The sequence below is a fragment of the Mobula hypostoma genome, chromosome 5 (assembly GCF_963921235.1).
Source record: "Mobula hypostoma chromosome 5, sMobHyp1.1, whole genome shotgun sequence".
NCBI lineage: Eukaryota > Metazoa > Chordata > Chondrichthyes > Myliobatiformes > Myliobatidae > Mobula > Mobula hypostoma.
In genome coordinates, this window is record NC_086101.1 from 95,242,571 (window position 1) to 95,257,111 (window position 14,541).

At 42.0% G+C, this 14,541-nt stretch overlaps 1 protein-coding gene across 1 annotated transcript in view; it reads left to right on the top strand.

The window, feature by feature from the left end:
- LOC134346865 (contactin-associated protein-like 5) overlaps nucleotides 1–14,541 on the top strand; it is a 1,591,243-nt gene that overhangs the window by 1,116,451 nt on the left and 460,251 nt on the right. Inside the window, exon 16 of the mRNA XM_063048670.1 lies at nucleotides 14,038–14,208. Within this exon, the coding sequence (XP_062904740.1) occupies nucleotides 14,038–14,208 (171 nt within the window). The remainder of the gene's footprint in view (nucleotides 1–14,037; nucleotides 14,209–14,541) is intronic.

A 14,541-nucleotide genomic window follows, 5' to 3' on the forward strand; every position in this document is an offset into this window, starting at 1 on the left:
CTGTTCTAAAAGGTTGCCCTTCAATTTTGAGGGTGTGTTCCATCAGAGGAAACATCCTCTCCACATCCACCTTATCTAGTCTTTCAACATTCGGTAGGTGTCAATGAGATCCCCATGCATTCTTCTAAATTCCAGTGAGCACAGGCCCAAAGCTGCAAAACACTCATCATATGTTAACTCCTTCATTCTGGAAATCATCCTCGTAAGCCTCCTGTGGACTCTCTCCAATGACAACAGGTACTTTCTGAGATATAGGGCCCAAAACTGTTGACAATACTCCAAATGTGGCCTGACTAGTGTCTTATAAAGCTTTTGCATTATCTCCTTGTTTTTGTATTCTATTTCCCTTGAAAGAAATGCCAACATTGCATTTGCCTTGGTTACCACAGACTCAACCTGTGAATTAACCTTTTGGGAGTCTTGCACAAGGACTCCGAAGTCCCTTTGCACCTCTAATGCTTCCCCGTGTAGATATTAGTCTGCACTATTGTTCCTTTTACCAAAATGCATTATCATATATTTCCCAACACTATAGTCCATCTACCACTTTTTTTGCCCATTCTTCTAATTTATCCAAGTCCTGCTGCAATCACATTTCTTCCTCAGCACTACCTACCCCTCCACCTATCTTTGTATCATCCACAAACTTTGCCACAAAGCCATCAATTCCACTATTAAATCATTGAAGAACAATGTGAAAAGCAGCAGTCCCAATATTGACCCCTGAGGAACACCACTAGTTGCCAGTAGCCAACCAGAAAAGGCCCCCTTTATTCCCACTTATTGCCTCCTTCATGTCATTCATTCCTCTATCCATGCCAGGATCTTTCCTGTAACACCATAGGATTTTATCTTGTTAAGCAATCTCATGTGATGCAACTTATCAAATGCCTTCTGAAAATCTAAGTAAATTACATTCACTGCCTCTTTTTTGTCCACCCTGCTTGTTACTTCCTCAAAGAATTCTAATAGATTTGGAGGGTAAGATTTCCCTTTGCAGAAACCATGCTGACTTTGACTTACTTTATCATTAGTCTCTAAGTACCTGGAACTTCATCCTTAATAATGGACTCCAACACTTTCCCAGCCACTGAGGTTGGGCTAACTGGCCTATAATTTCCTTTCTTTTGTCTTCCTCCCTTCCTAAAGAGTGGAATGTCATCTGTAATTTTCCAGTACTCCAGGAACATGCCAGAATCAAGTTATTTCTTGGAAGATCATGACTAATGCATCCATTATCTCTTCAGCAACCTCTTTCAGGACTTTGGGATGCAGTCCATCTGGTCCAGGTGATTTAACCATCTTAAGACCTTTGAGTTTGCCTGGTACTTTTTGCTTTGTAATGTCAGTGGCACTCACTCCTGCTCCCTAACCCTCACAGACCTCTGGTATACAGCTAGTGTCTTTCACAAAAATACTGAAGTAAAGTACCCGATAAGTTCATCTGCCATTTGTTTGTCCCTCATTGCTACCTCACCAGCATCATTTTCCAGTGGTCCAATATCAACTCTCATCTCCCTTTTATTCTTCACATAACTGAAAAAAACTTTTTGTATCCTGCTTTATATTTCTGGCTAGTTTGCCCTCATATTTCATCATTTCCCATCTTATAGCTTTTTTAGTTGCCTTTTGTTGAATTTTAACAGCTTCCCAATCATCCAACTTCCCACTCACTTTTGCTACATTATATGCCTTTTCCTTGGCTTTTACACGGTCTTAACTTCCTTTATCAGCCACGGTTGCCTAGCCCTGGCATTTGAGAACATCTTCCTCTGTGGGGCATATCTATACGGCGCCTTGTGAACTATTCCCAGAAACTTCAGCCTTCTCTGCTCTGCCTTCATCCCTGCCTGTATTCTCCTCCAATCCACCTGGGCATGCTTCTCTCCCAAATTTCTCTGTAATTCCCTTTATTCCATTGCAATACTGATACATGTGAGTTATTCTTTTCCCTCTTAAATACAGTATTAATTCAATCATACTATGATCACTGCCTCTTAAGGGTCCCTTTATGTTAAGCTGACTAATACAATTTGGGTTATTACACAACATCCAATCTAAGATAGCTTTTCCCTGAGTAGGCTCAAGTACAAGCTACTCAAAAAAGCATCTCCTAGGCATTCAGCAAATTCCCTCTTATGTGATCCAATACAAACCTGATTTTCCCAATCCCCTTGCATATTGAAGTCCCCCATTACAACTGTGACATTACCCTTATTAGATGCCTTTTCCAGCTCCCTTTGCAATCTCAACCCCACATCTTGGCTATTATTTGAAGGCCTATATATGACCCATTATGTGCTTTTTTTTACTCTAGCAGTTTCTTGTTAATCTCTGACCCTATGTCACCTCTTTTTAAAGGCGTAATTCTATCTCTTACCAATACAGCCAGAACACTGCCTATGCCTTCCTGCCTTTCCTTTTGATACAAAGTATATCCTTTGATGTTAAACTCCCAACTATGACTCTCTTCCAGCTATGATTCGGTGATGTCCACAACAGCATACCAACCACTCTCTAACTGTGCCATGAGTTCATCCACTTTATTCCGAATGCTACGTACATTTAAATACAACACCTTCAGTCCTGCGTTCTTTGCCCTTACGAATTTTGCTACTGTGGTACAACTTAACTCTTTGCTCTGTCAGCAGCTGTGCCCAATCATTGGCTTGTCCTTCTTTACATTCATATTATATAATCCACTTGTAATCCTGCTGGCTCATCCTCAGCTCTATCATACTGGTTCCCATCTGCATGCCCTATTAGTTTAAACCACTCCCAACAGCTCTAGTAAACCTAACCACAAAGATATTGGTCCCCATCAGATTCAAGTGCAACCCGTCCCTATTGTTCAGGTCACACCTGCCCCAGAAGAGGATCCAATTATCTGAAATCTGAATCCCTGCCCCCACTCCAATTCTTGAAACCCACACATTTATCTGCCACCTCATTCTATTCTTATCCTCCCTGTCTCGTGGCACAGGCAGCAGTCTGGAGATAACCAGCCTTGAGGTCCTGATACTCAGCTTCCTTCCTAACTCCCTGTATTCTGTTTTCCAGACCTCTTTCCTTTCTCTACCCATGTCATTGGTACCAATATGTATCATGACTTCTGGCTGCTCACCCTCCCTTTTTCAGGATATTGTGGATGCGTTCAGAAACATCACGGACCCTGGCACCTGGGAGGCAAACTACCATCTGAGTTTCCTTTTCACAGCTACAGAATCGCTTATCTCTCTCCTTGACTGTAGAGTCCCCTATTAGTGCTACCATCCCCTTCAGTTCCCTGCCCTTCGGAGTCACAGGTACAGACTCAGTGGCAGAGGCAGGGCCACTGTTGCTTCCCCCAGGTATGTCGTTCCCCCCCCCCCGCCGCAATAGTACTTAAAATGGAGTACTTATTGTTGAGGAGGATAGCCACAGAGGTGCTTGTCACAATCTGATGTTCTCCCATCCCTCTCCTGACACCCATTTTTCTTTCTCCTATAGCCTTGAGGTAACCATCTCCCTGTAGCTCCTGTCTATCACCTCCTAACAAGCCAATGGTCATCGAGCTGCAGCTCCAGTTCCCTAATACGGTCTATAAGGAGCTGCATTTCGATGCATCTGGTGCCAATGTGGCCATCAGGGAGGCTGGGAGTCTCATGGAAATGCCACATCTGACACTCAGAACATAACACTAGCTCTGCAGATGTACCCCCAATTCTCTCAAGAGTTAACTCAGAAAAAAAGAAGTAAGAAATAAAGAATGAACTTATCTACTTACCTTGCCTGTGCCTGTTCTTGAAGAAGCCCTGTTGAGTCAAAGCCTTACTGACGATAACTGCTCCCATGATGACCGCCCTGCGAGGTGGTACCTCTCTTTTATATAGACTAACTTTTTAAAGCTGTTCACTAGACTTGCATGGGATTGCTTCTCTGTGTCTGCGCAGTACTCCAATCAATGACTCACTCTGAAAAAACTTCCTGCTTTTTAAAGATCTTCGCTAGACTTGCACGGGAATGTTTTTCCTGCGGCTGCACAATACTCCAGTAGGCCAAGTCATTGGATATATTTAAATCAGAGGTTGATAGTTTCTTGATTAGTAAGGGTGTCAAAGGATATGGGGAGAATGCGGTTGAAAGGGTGAGAAGGATAGTAAATCAGCCACATCGGAGTGGTGGAAATGTCTTGATGGGTTGAATGGCCTCATTCTGCTCCTATGTCTTTGGTCTTAGTGTAAGCTATGCAGGTGCTGGAAGCATGGCAACACTTGCAGGCTGGATCCAAGTCAAGCCTCACTGATTTGATTTGACACAAACAACTCATTTTGTTGTACGTTTCAATTTACACGCGAGAAATAAAGCTAATCTTTAATCTCATCTTGCCTCCATTCTGTTCTGCTACCTTTCATGAGTGTTTGGGTTGCTGAGCACTCTATATGCTTCATCCAACTACTTAATTACATTCTGAAAATATTCATATTCATATCACATTTCAATAAAATTATCTCTAATTTATTTTTAAAAATCTGTTAACTGTGTGGTAATAATTTGATCTACCCTTTGATTGACATCAATCAAAATATTATATTAGTGAATACAGTTTAGGCAGAAACATTTGCCAGCATGTGCTTGGAAACCATATTATGTTTAGCCTTGTGTGCGCAAACATAAATTAAGATGGTGTGTAACTGGATTACTTTGAGTAAATTCTTCAACAAAGTAATGGAGGGTTCCTTGAGGGTAACTCAGCTGATGGGTGTGTATCATAAACTTTGACTCAGTATCATGTAATAGATTTTCCGCCACAATTGAAACCATTGGGATTGTAGGAACTTCAGTGGCATGGTTACAAGACAATAAAAGGAAGTCACTGAAACAGATCCTTCGACCCATCTAGACCGTGTGGGCTGGTTTTCTGCCTAGTTCCATTTACCTGCTCTTCAAACTCCTCCCATCCATGTTCCTATCCAATCTTCCCTTTAATATTGCAATTGAACCTGCACCTATCACTCATGCTGGCAGCTCATTCCACACTAGCACTACTTTCTGAGTGAAGGAGCTTCCCCTCAGATTCGCCTTAAATATTTCACCTTTCACCCTTAACCTATGACTTCTTGTTCTATTTTCACCCAGCCTCCTGGGAGAATGTAGTAATTGTTGTTCTGTCTATGGAGATGTCTGCATCAAGCTCTCCAAGGAGTCACTGTGAGAAATAATTCTCCTTTTGAAATATATAAATAATTTGGACTGAGTTATTTTCGCTATAATCTTCTTGTTTACAGATGAGCAGATGCTCAGAAACATATAAACAGTGAGGATGTTGATAACTTATTTCAGTGAAGATTGGACTGACTGTTGAATTAGGTGGCACATGACAGATAAATTTAGGCCAGGGAATATAGTGATTAATTTTGCTTGGAAGAATAAGAACATAAAACGTGCAGTAAACTGTACATTTTTAAAGGCTGTTGAGGAGCCAAGGGAACTGGCTGTATATGGGCATAAATCTTTGTAAGTGACAGAACATGTTGGGAGAGTGGTTAGTAAAGCCTATGGGATCTGAGGCTTCAAAAGCAGAGGCATAGATTATAAAAGCAAGGATGTTATGTTGAATCTTCATTAAACAGCAGTTCTGCCACAACTGAAGCATTGATGCAATTCTTGTCATCACAGTTTAGGAAGGATGTTCAGTGCAAGAACGGAATTGTTTCACAGATATTACCAGGACGAAAAGACTTGGATTATAAGGAGATCCTGGATAGGCTAGGACATTTTCCCCCCAAAGCCTGGGAAGCTGGAGGGTAATTTTATAGAGTTGTATAAAATCATGGGAGATGTAAATAGGATGTAGTCTTTTTCTCCCCTAGGGAAAGAAAATAACAGATATTGGTCCTCTAGAACCAGGGAAAGTTTTAAAAGAGACCTGAGGAAAACTTTCTCATACATAGATTGATGGATATATACTGTAGAGTGAGGTACCATCTTAAAATTTTAAAAACATTTGGATAAATACATGAAAAGGAGCGGTTTAAAGAGATATGGATCAAATGCAGGAAAATTTGAACAGCGTAGTGGCAAGGACAAGTTGGGTTTGTTCCCATTCTGTGACTCTATAATAAAGTGGGATTAGTGTGTGATGAGTGTAAATGAGTGCTTGTGGGTTAGGGGAGATAGATAGTTGAAGGGCCTATAGGGCCATGGAAAATAAATGGAGGAATGGGTCTGAACAGATTCCATTGCAACGAGCTATATTGGCTTGTGGTCCACTTCTGTGCTGAAACAACACTACGGTAGTGTAGCAATTAGTACACACTGTTACAGCCCGGGGCTTTGGAGTTTGGAGTTCAATTCTAACATCATCTGTAAGGAGATTGTATATCCTCCCCAGGGAATGTGTGAGCTCTCTTCATGTCCGCTGGTTTCCTCCCTCAGTCCAAACTCAACAGTTAGTAGGTTAATTGATCATTGTAAACTGTCCCATGATCAGACAAAGGTTAAATCCGAGGTTGCTGGGCAGTGTGGCTCTAAAGGCCAGAAGGACCTATTCAGTACTCTCTGAATGAATGAATGAATAAATAAATAAATAAATAAAACAAAACTATTTTATGGTTCCATCTTTATATAACTAAGTAATTGCAAAACAAAATGGATTTATATTTCCAGTCTAGGGTACTTGATTTAGTACTTCATTTTTTTACATGGCATTAAGGTGGTGTTCAGATTTTTTCTGTCTTCGAATGCCGTGAGCAAATTGGTCTACTATTTCATAGATCCAATTTCTTTGGAGACCTGTATCCACACAAATTACATTATGCTTTTTACCAGTATGTTTACAAATTGGCACACAGAGGAATTCTGTGAAAAGAAGCATGTTATTCAAATAGTAAGAGATTACAGAGCTTGAGGGTGCAGAATGGGTACAGGTGTGCTGTGAATTATTTACAGAAGATTGATGTTCATGTACAGCAAATAATTATGGAAGATAATCGAATATGAAGGTTGCCCCTCTGACTGGAGGTCTGTGACTAGTGGTGTGCTGCAGGGATCAGTGCAAACGCTATTTTTGCCTGTCACCAGGATCAGCAATCTGCATGATAATCTGGTGAACTAGAGTGGCAGCAGAAGTGATAGATATGGGCTCGATTGCAATACTTATGGGAAGTTTGGATAAGTACATGTACATGAGGGTTAAGGTTCAGCTGCGGGTCAATGGTACTATGCAGAGTAACAGTTCAGCGTGGACTGAATGGGTGAAGGGACTGGTTCTATGCTTTATGATAATTTATTGATGGCTGACAAGGGAAGTCAAAAGCAGGATAAAAGCAAAAGGGGAGGAATATAATATGGTAAAAATTAGTGAACAGCTAGAGGATTGGGAAGATTTTAAAAGCCATCATAATGCAAATAAAAAGCAAAACTGAGAGAAAAGATGAAATATGAAAGTAAGCCAACTAATAAGGTAAAAGGGGATAACATAAAAAATTTTCAGATATATAAGGAGTAAAAGAGAGGTGAGAGTGAATATCAGACCACTGGAAAATGACACTGGAGGTATAGTAATGGGGCGATAAAGAAATAGAATACAAACTTAGTAAGTATTTTGTGTCTGTCTTCATTGTTGAAGACACTAGCAGTATGCCAGAAAGGCAAGAGCGTCAGGGGGCAGATGTGAGTGTGGTTGTTATTACCAAGGAGAAGGTGCTTGGGAAGCTGAAATGTCTGAAGGTTGATAAGTTACCTGGGCCAGATGGATAATACCCCAGGGTTCTGAAAGAGGTAGCTGAGAGATTGTGGAGATATTAGCAATGATCTTTCAAATAATATTAGATTCAAGAATGGTCCTGGAGGATTGAAAAATTGCAAATGTCACTTCACTCTTTAAGAAACAGAGAAAACCTACAGCGCAATACAGGCCCTTCAGCCCACATTGCTGTGCCGAACACGTACTTACTTTAGAAATTCCCTAGGATTACCCATAGCTCTCTATTTTTCTAAACTCTATGTACCTATCCAAGAGTCTCTTAAAAAACCCTATCGTATCCACCTCCACCAGCAGCCCATTCCACACACTCACGACTCTGCGTAAAAAAATTACCCCTGACATCTCTGTACCCACTTCCAAGTACCTTAAAACTGTGCCCTCTCGTGTTAGCCATTTCAACCCTGGGAAAGAACCTCTGACTATCCACACAATCAATGTCTCTCATCATCTTATACACCTCTATCAGTTCACCACTCATCCTCCGTCGCTCCAAGGAGAAAAGGCCAAGTTCACTCAACCTATTCTCAAAAGACATGCTCCCCAATCCAGGCAACATCTTTATAAATCTCCTCTGCACCCTTTCTATGCTTTCCACATCCTTCTTGTAGTAAGGCGACCAGAACTGAGCACAGTACTCCAAGTTGGGTCTGACCAGGGTCCTATATAGCTGCAACGTCACCTCTCGGCTCTTGAACCCAATACCACAGTTGATGAAGACCAATACACTGTATGCCTTCTTAAACACACAGTCAACCTGCGCAACACACATCAAAGTTGCTGGTGAACGCAGCAGGCCATGCAGCATCTCTAGGAAGAGGTGCAGTCGACGTTTCAGGCCGAGACCCTTCGTCAGGACTAACTGAAGGAAGAGTGAGTAAGGGATTTGAAAGTGGGAGGGGGAGGGGGAGATCCAAAATGATAGGAGAAGACAGGAGGGGGAGGGATGGAGCCAAGAGCTGGACAGGTGATAGGCAAAAGGGATACGAGAGGATCATGGGACAGGAGGTCCGGGAAGAAAGATGGGGGGGGGGGACCCAGAGGATGGGCAAGGGGTATATTCAGAGGGACAGAGGGAGAAAAAGGAGAGTGAGAGAAAGAATGTGTGTATAAAAAAAAGTAACAGATGGGGTACGAGGGGGAGGTAGGGCATTAGCGGAAGTTAGAGAAGTCGATGTTCATGCCATCAGGTTGGAGGCTACCCAGATGGAATATAAGGTGTTGTTATGTTCATGTCAACCTGCACAGCAGCTTTCAGTGTCCTATGGACTCGGACCCCTAGATCCCTCTCATCCTCCACACTGCCAAGAGTCTTAGCATTAATACGATATTCTGCCATTGTATTTGGCCTACTAGAACGAACCACTTCACACTTATCTGGGTTGAACTCCCATCTGCTACTTCTCAGCCCAGTTTTGCATCCTATCAATGTCCCACTGTAACTTCTTACAGCCCTCCACACTATCCACAACACCCCGACCTTTGTGTCATCAGCAAATTTACCAACCAATCCCTCCATTTCTTCATTCGAGTCACTTTTAGAAATCACAAAGAGAGGGGTCCCAGGACAGATCCCTGAGGCACACCACTGGTCACCGACCTCCATGCAGAATATGTCCCATCTACAGCCACTCTTTGCCTTCTGTGAACAAGTCAATTCTAGATCCACAAAGCAAGGTCCCTTTGGATCCCATGCCTCATTACTTTCTCAATAAGCCTTGCATGCGGTACCTTATCAAATGCCTTGCTGAAATCCATATACACTACCTTTACTGCTTTGCCGTCATCAATGTGTTTCGTCACATCCTCAAAAAACTCAATCAGGCTCGTAAGGCATGACCTGCCTTTGACAAAGCCATGCTGACTATCCCTAATCATATTATGCCTCCCTAAATGTTCATAAATCCTGCCTTTCAGGATCTTCTCCATCAACTTACCAACCATTGAAGTAAGACTCACTGGTCTATAATTTCCTGGGCTATCTCTTCTCCCTTTCTTGAATAAGGGAACAACATCTGCAACCCTCTAATCCTCCAGAACCTCTCCCATCCCCATTGATGATACAAAGATCATTGCCAGAGGCTCAGTAATCTCCTCCCTCGTCTCCCACAGTAACCTGTGGTATGTCTCGTCTGGTCCCGGTGACTTATCCAACTTGATGCTTTCCAAAAGCTCCAGCACATCTTCTTTCTTAATGTCTATGTGCTCAAGCTTTTCAGTCCACTGTATGTCACCCCTACAACCGCCAAGGTCCTTTTCCGTAGTGAATACTGAAGCAAAGTATTCATTAAGTATCTCCTCCGGTTCCATACACACTTTTTCACTGTCACACTTGATCGGTCTTACACTCTCACGTCTTATCCTCTTGCTGTTCAGATACTCGTAGAATGCCTTGGGGTTTTCCTTAATCCTGCTTCCCAAGGCCTTCTCATGGCCCCTTCAGGCTCTCTTAATTTCATTTTTAAGCTCCTTCCTGCTAGCCTTAGAATTTTCTAGATCTCTATCACTACCTAGGATTTTGAACCTTTTGTAAACTTTTCTTTTCTTCTTGACTAGATTTTGTACACCATGGTTCCTGTTCCCTACCATCCTTTCCCTGTCTGATTGGAATATAGATATGCAGAAAACCATGTAAATATCCCCTGAACATTTGGCACATTTCTGCCATACATTTCCCGAGAAAATCTGCTCCAAATTTATGCTCACAAGTTCCTGCCTGATAGCTTCATATTAAGAAGGGAGGGAGGCAGATGCAAGGAAACTATAGACCAGTTCACCAGACAGGTGGTTGGGAAGATGTTGGAAAGAGGTTTTGAGATACCTCTTTCCAACATCGTTAGGGTTAAGGTTAGGGCATGTGATCAAATAGGCCAAAGTCAGCATGGTATCCTTAAGGAGAAATCTTGCCTGACAAACATACTATATTCTGCCGAAGAAATTACAGATGGGGAGCAGTGAGAGATGGTTTCACTGAACTCCCGTCGAAGAGAGTAGTTGAAGAGCGTTCACCAGCAACTTTGATGTATGTTGCTTGAATTTCCAGCATCTGCAGAATTCCTGTTGTTTGCGTTTAAATTCACTACTGCGAAGCCTCTGCGTTCACCAGCAACTTTGATGTATGTTGCTTGAATTTCCAGCATCTGCAGAATTCCTGTTGTATACTATATTCTGCCATCATATTTGGCCTAGTGAGATGGAGGTACTGAGGGAAATACATGTTAGTAGGGAAGTGGTGTTAGGTAAATTGAAGGGATTGAAGGCAGATAAATCCCCAGGGCCAGATGGTCTGCATCCCAGAGTGCTTAAGGAAGTAGCCTAAGAAATAGTGAATGCGTTAGTGATAATTTTTCAAAACTCTTTAGATTCTGGATTAGTTCCTGAGGACTGGAGGGTGGCTAATGTAACCCCGCTTTTTAAAAAAGGAGGGAGAGAGAAACCGAGGAATTATAGACCGGTAAGCCTGACATTGGTGGTGGGGAAAATGCTAGAGTCAGTTATCAAAGATGTGATAACAGCACATTTGGTAAGCAGTGAAATCATCGGACAAAGTCAGCATGGATTTGTGAAAGGAAAATCATGTCTGACGAATCTCATAGAATTTTTTGAGAATGTAACTAGTAGAGTGGATCGGGGAGAACCAGTGGATGTGGTATATTTGGATTTTCAAAAGGCTTTTGACAAGGTTTCACACAGGAGATTGGTGTGCAAACTTAAAGCACACGGCATTGGGGGTATGGTATTGATGTGGATAGAGAATTGGTTAGCAGACAGGAAGTAAAGAGTGGGAGTAAACGGGACCCTTTTCAGAATGGCAGGCAGTGACTAATGGGGTACCGCAAGGCTCAGTCCTGGGACCCCAGTTGTATACAATATATATTAATGACTTAGACGAGGAAATTAAATGCAGCATCTCAAAGTTTGAGGATGACACAAAGCTGGGCGGCAGTGTTAGCTGTGAGGAGGATGCTAAGAGGTTGCCGGGTGACTTGGATAGGTTAGGTGAGTGGGCAAGTTCATGGCAGGTGCAATTTAATGTGGATAAATGTGAGGTTATCCACTTTAGTGGCAAGAACAGGAAAACAGATTATTATCTGAATGGTGGCCAATTAGGAAAAGGGGAGGTGCAACGAGACCTGGGTGTCATTGTACACCAGTCATTGAAAGTGGGCATGCAGGTACAGCAGGCGGTGAAAAAGGCGAATGGTATGCTGGCATTCATAGCAAGAGGATTCGAGTACAGGAGCAGGGAGGTACTACTGCAGTTGTACAAGGCCTTGGTGAGACCACACCTGGAGTATTGTGTGCAGTTTTGGTCCCCTAATCTAAGGAAAGACATTCTTGCCATAGAGGGGGTACAAAGAAGGTTCACCAGATTGATTCCTGGGATGGCAGGACTTTCACATGATGAAAGACTGGATTGACTAGGCTTATACTCGTTGGAATTTAGAAGATTGAGGGGGGATCTTATTGAAATGTATAAAATTCTAAAGGGATTGGACAGGCTAGATGCAGGAAGATTGTTCCCGATGTTGGGGAAGTCCAGAACGAGGGGTCACAGTTTAAGGATAAAGGGGAAGCCTTTTAGGACCGAGATGAGGGAAAACTTCTTCACACAGCGAGTGGTGAATCTGTGGAATTCTCTGCCACAGGAAATAGTTGAGGCCAGTTCATTGGCTACATTTAAGAGGGAGTTAGATAAGGCCCTTGTGGCTAACGGGATCGGGGGTATGGAGAGAAATCAGATATAGGGTTCTGAGTTGGATGATCAGCCATGATCATACTGAATGGCGGTGCAGGCTTGAAGGGCCGAATGGCCTACTCCTGCACCTATTTTCTATGTTTCTAAACCTGTTGGAATTCTTTGTGGAAACAACAGGCAGGGTAGACAAAGAAGAGTCAGTGGATGTCGGCCACTTGGATTCTTGGAAGGCTTCAGAGATCTTCTTTTGCACACCACTGTTGTAACATGTAGTTATTTGAGTTCCTGTCACTTTCTTGTCAGCTTAAACCACTCTGGGCGTTCTCATTTGACCTCTCTCATTAACAAGGCATTTTCAGCCACCAAACTGACACTCAGTGTATGTTTTCTTTTGTCTTATTTTGCACCATTCTTTGTAAACTCTAGAGATTGTTGTGTGTGAAAATCTCAGAAGATCAGCAGTTGTTGAGATTTTCAAACCACACCATTTGGCACCAGCAATCATTTCACGGTCAAAGACACTTTGATCACATTTCTTCCCCATTTTGATGTTTGGTCTGAATAACAACTGAACCTCTCGACCGTGTCTGCATGCTTTAATGCATTGAGTTTTTGCCACATGATAATCTGATTAGATATTTGTATTAATATGAATGTGTAGAGGTGTACCTAATAAAGTGGCCACTGAGTGTATCTTTAAAAGAAAATTTATATATAGTTATCTTGTATTAGCAGAACCTTACAAAATGAGAGGTGTCTTGTTGAAATATATATGATTACAAAATGTGGAGAGAATGTTTTATTTTGTTTGAGTCTTGAGTTAAGTTCACTATTTATGAATAAAAAACAACTGCCCACATTCTAGAGATGAGGCAACATTTTGTTTTTCTCAGAGAGTTGTGAATCTTTTACTGAGAGTGTTGCACATAGAGGGCTCGAAGCATTGTTGAGGATCCCTACAACCCATCCTACAGTCTCTTTGATCCACTACAGTTAGGTAGGAGGAACAGGAGCATCAGGACTAGGAATGGCAGGCTGGGTAACAGATTCTTCCCCCAGGCTGTGAGACTAATGAAAACCCTGTCACCATCGAGGTGTCATCACTAGGACAGCGAACTGTTTACTGTTTACCTGTGCTGTGCACTACATGCATTTTGAATTATATTTATTAACTTATCAGATGACAATAAGCTTGAACTTAAAACTTTAATCTTTGACGTTCTTGTCATCAAAGGTTGATAGAACAGAGTCTTGGAATATTTTAAGGCAATGATAGATAGAAAGAATGGGAAACATAAGTGGGTGTAGATGGAAATGTGAAGCTGAAGTCATAGTCAAATTAACCATGATTTTAGTAAATACTCTAGCAGAACTGAGGGGCAGAATGGCCCAATTTGGTTCTTATTGTGAATATTCTTATGTTTTTTCCCCTGGTGGTTGAATGGAGAAAATTGACAGCTAAGTAGTGGAAGTTAATTATTTATATGACAGCAGTTTGAGAGTATGTAATTGTGTTGCTATGCATTGACCTATTTTATACTGTTAAATGAACGACATGGTCTCCTCTCTAACAGTCTGGTAACTTTTCACACAGGCAATTACTGGAATGCAGCTTCATTTAACACTGAGTCCTCGTATCTCCATTTCTCAACGTTCCATGGGGAACTAAGCGCAGACATTACATTTTTCTTCAAAACTACAGCTTCCTCGGGGGTTTTCCTGGAGAACCTGGGAATAAAGGACTTCATAAGGATTGAGCTGAATTGTAAGTGTCATCTGACAGTGAAATAATTCTGGGTTGAAGTCAGTGTTACAAGTGAAGTCCTGTGTAGCTCAGGACCATCAGGATCGAAAGAACAATGGTCATGTGGGAGTTCTCCATCATCCTGGCATAAAACATGACACAATGATAACACCCCTGGTCCTTCCAGCATGATCAGCTAAACCTCACTATCTTCTGCATCAGGACACAAATGCTGCGATACATTGCCTGCATTATCTATCTTTAGTTCAGTAGAACCTAGAGCATAGAACAGCATGGTACAGTTACAGGCCCTTCTGCTCACGATGTTGCACCAAACTAGTTAAACTAGTGATT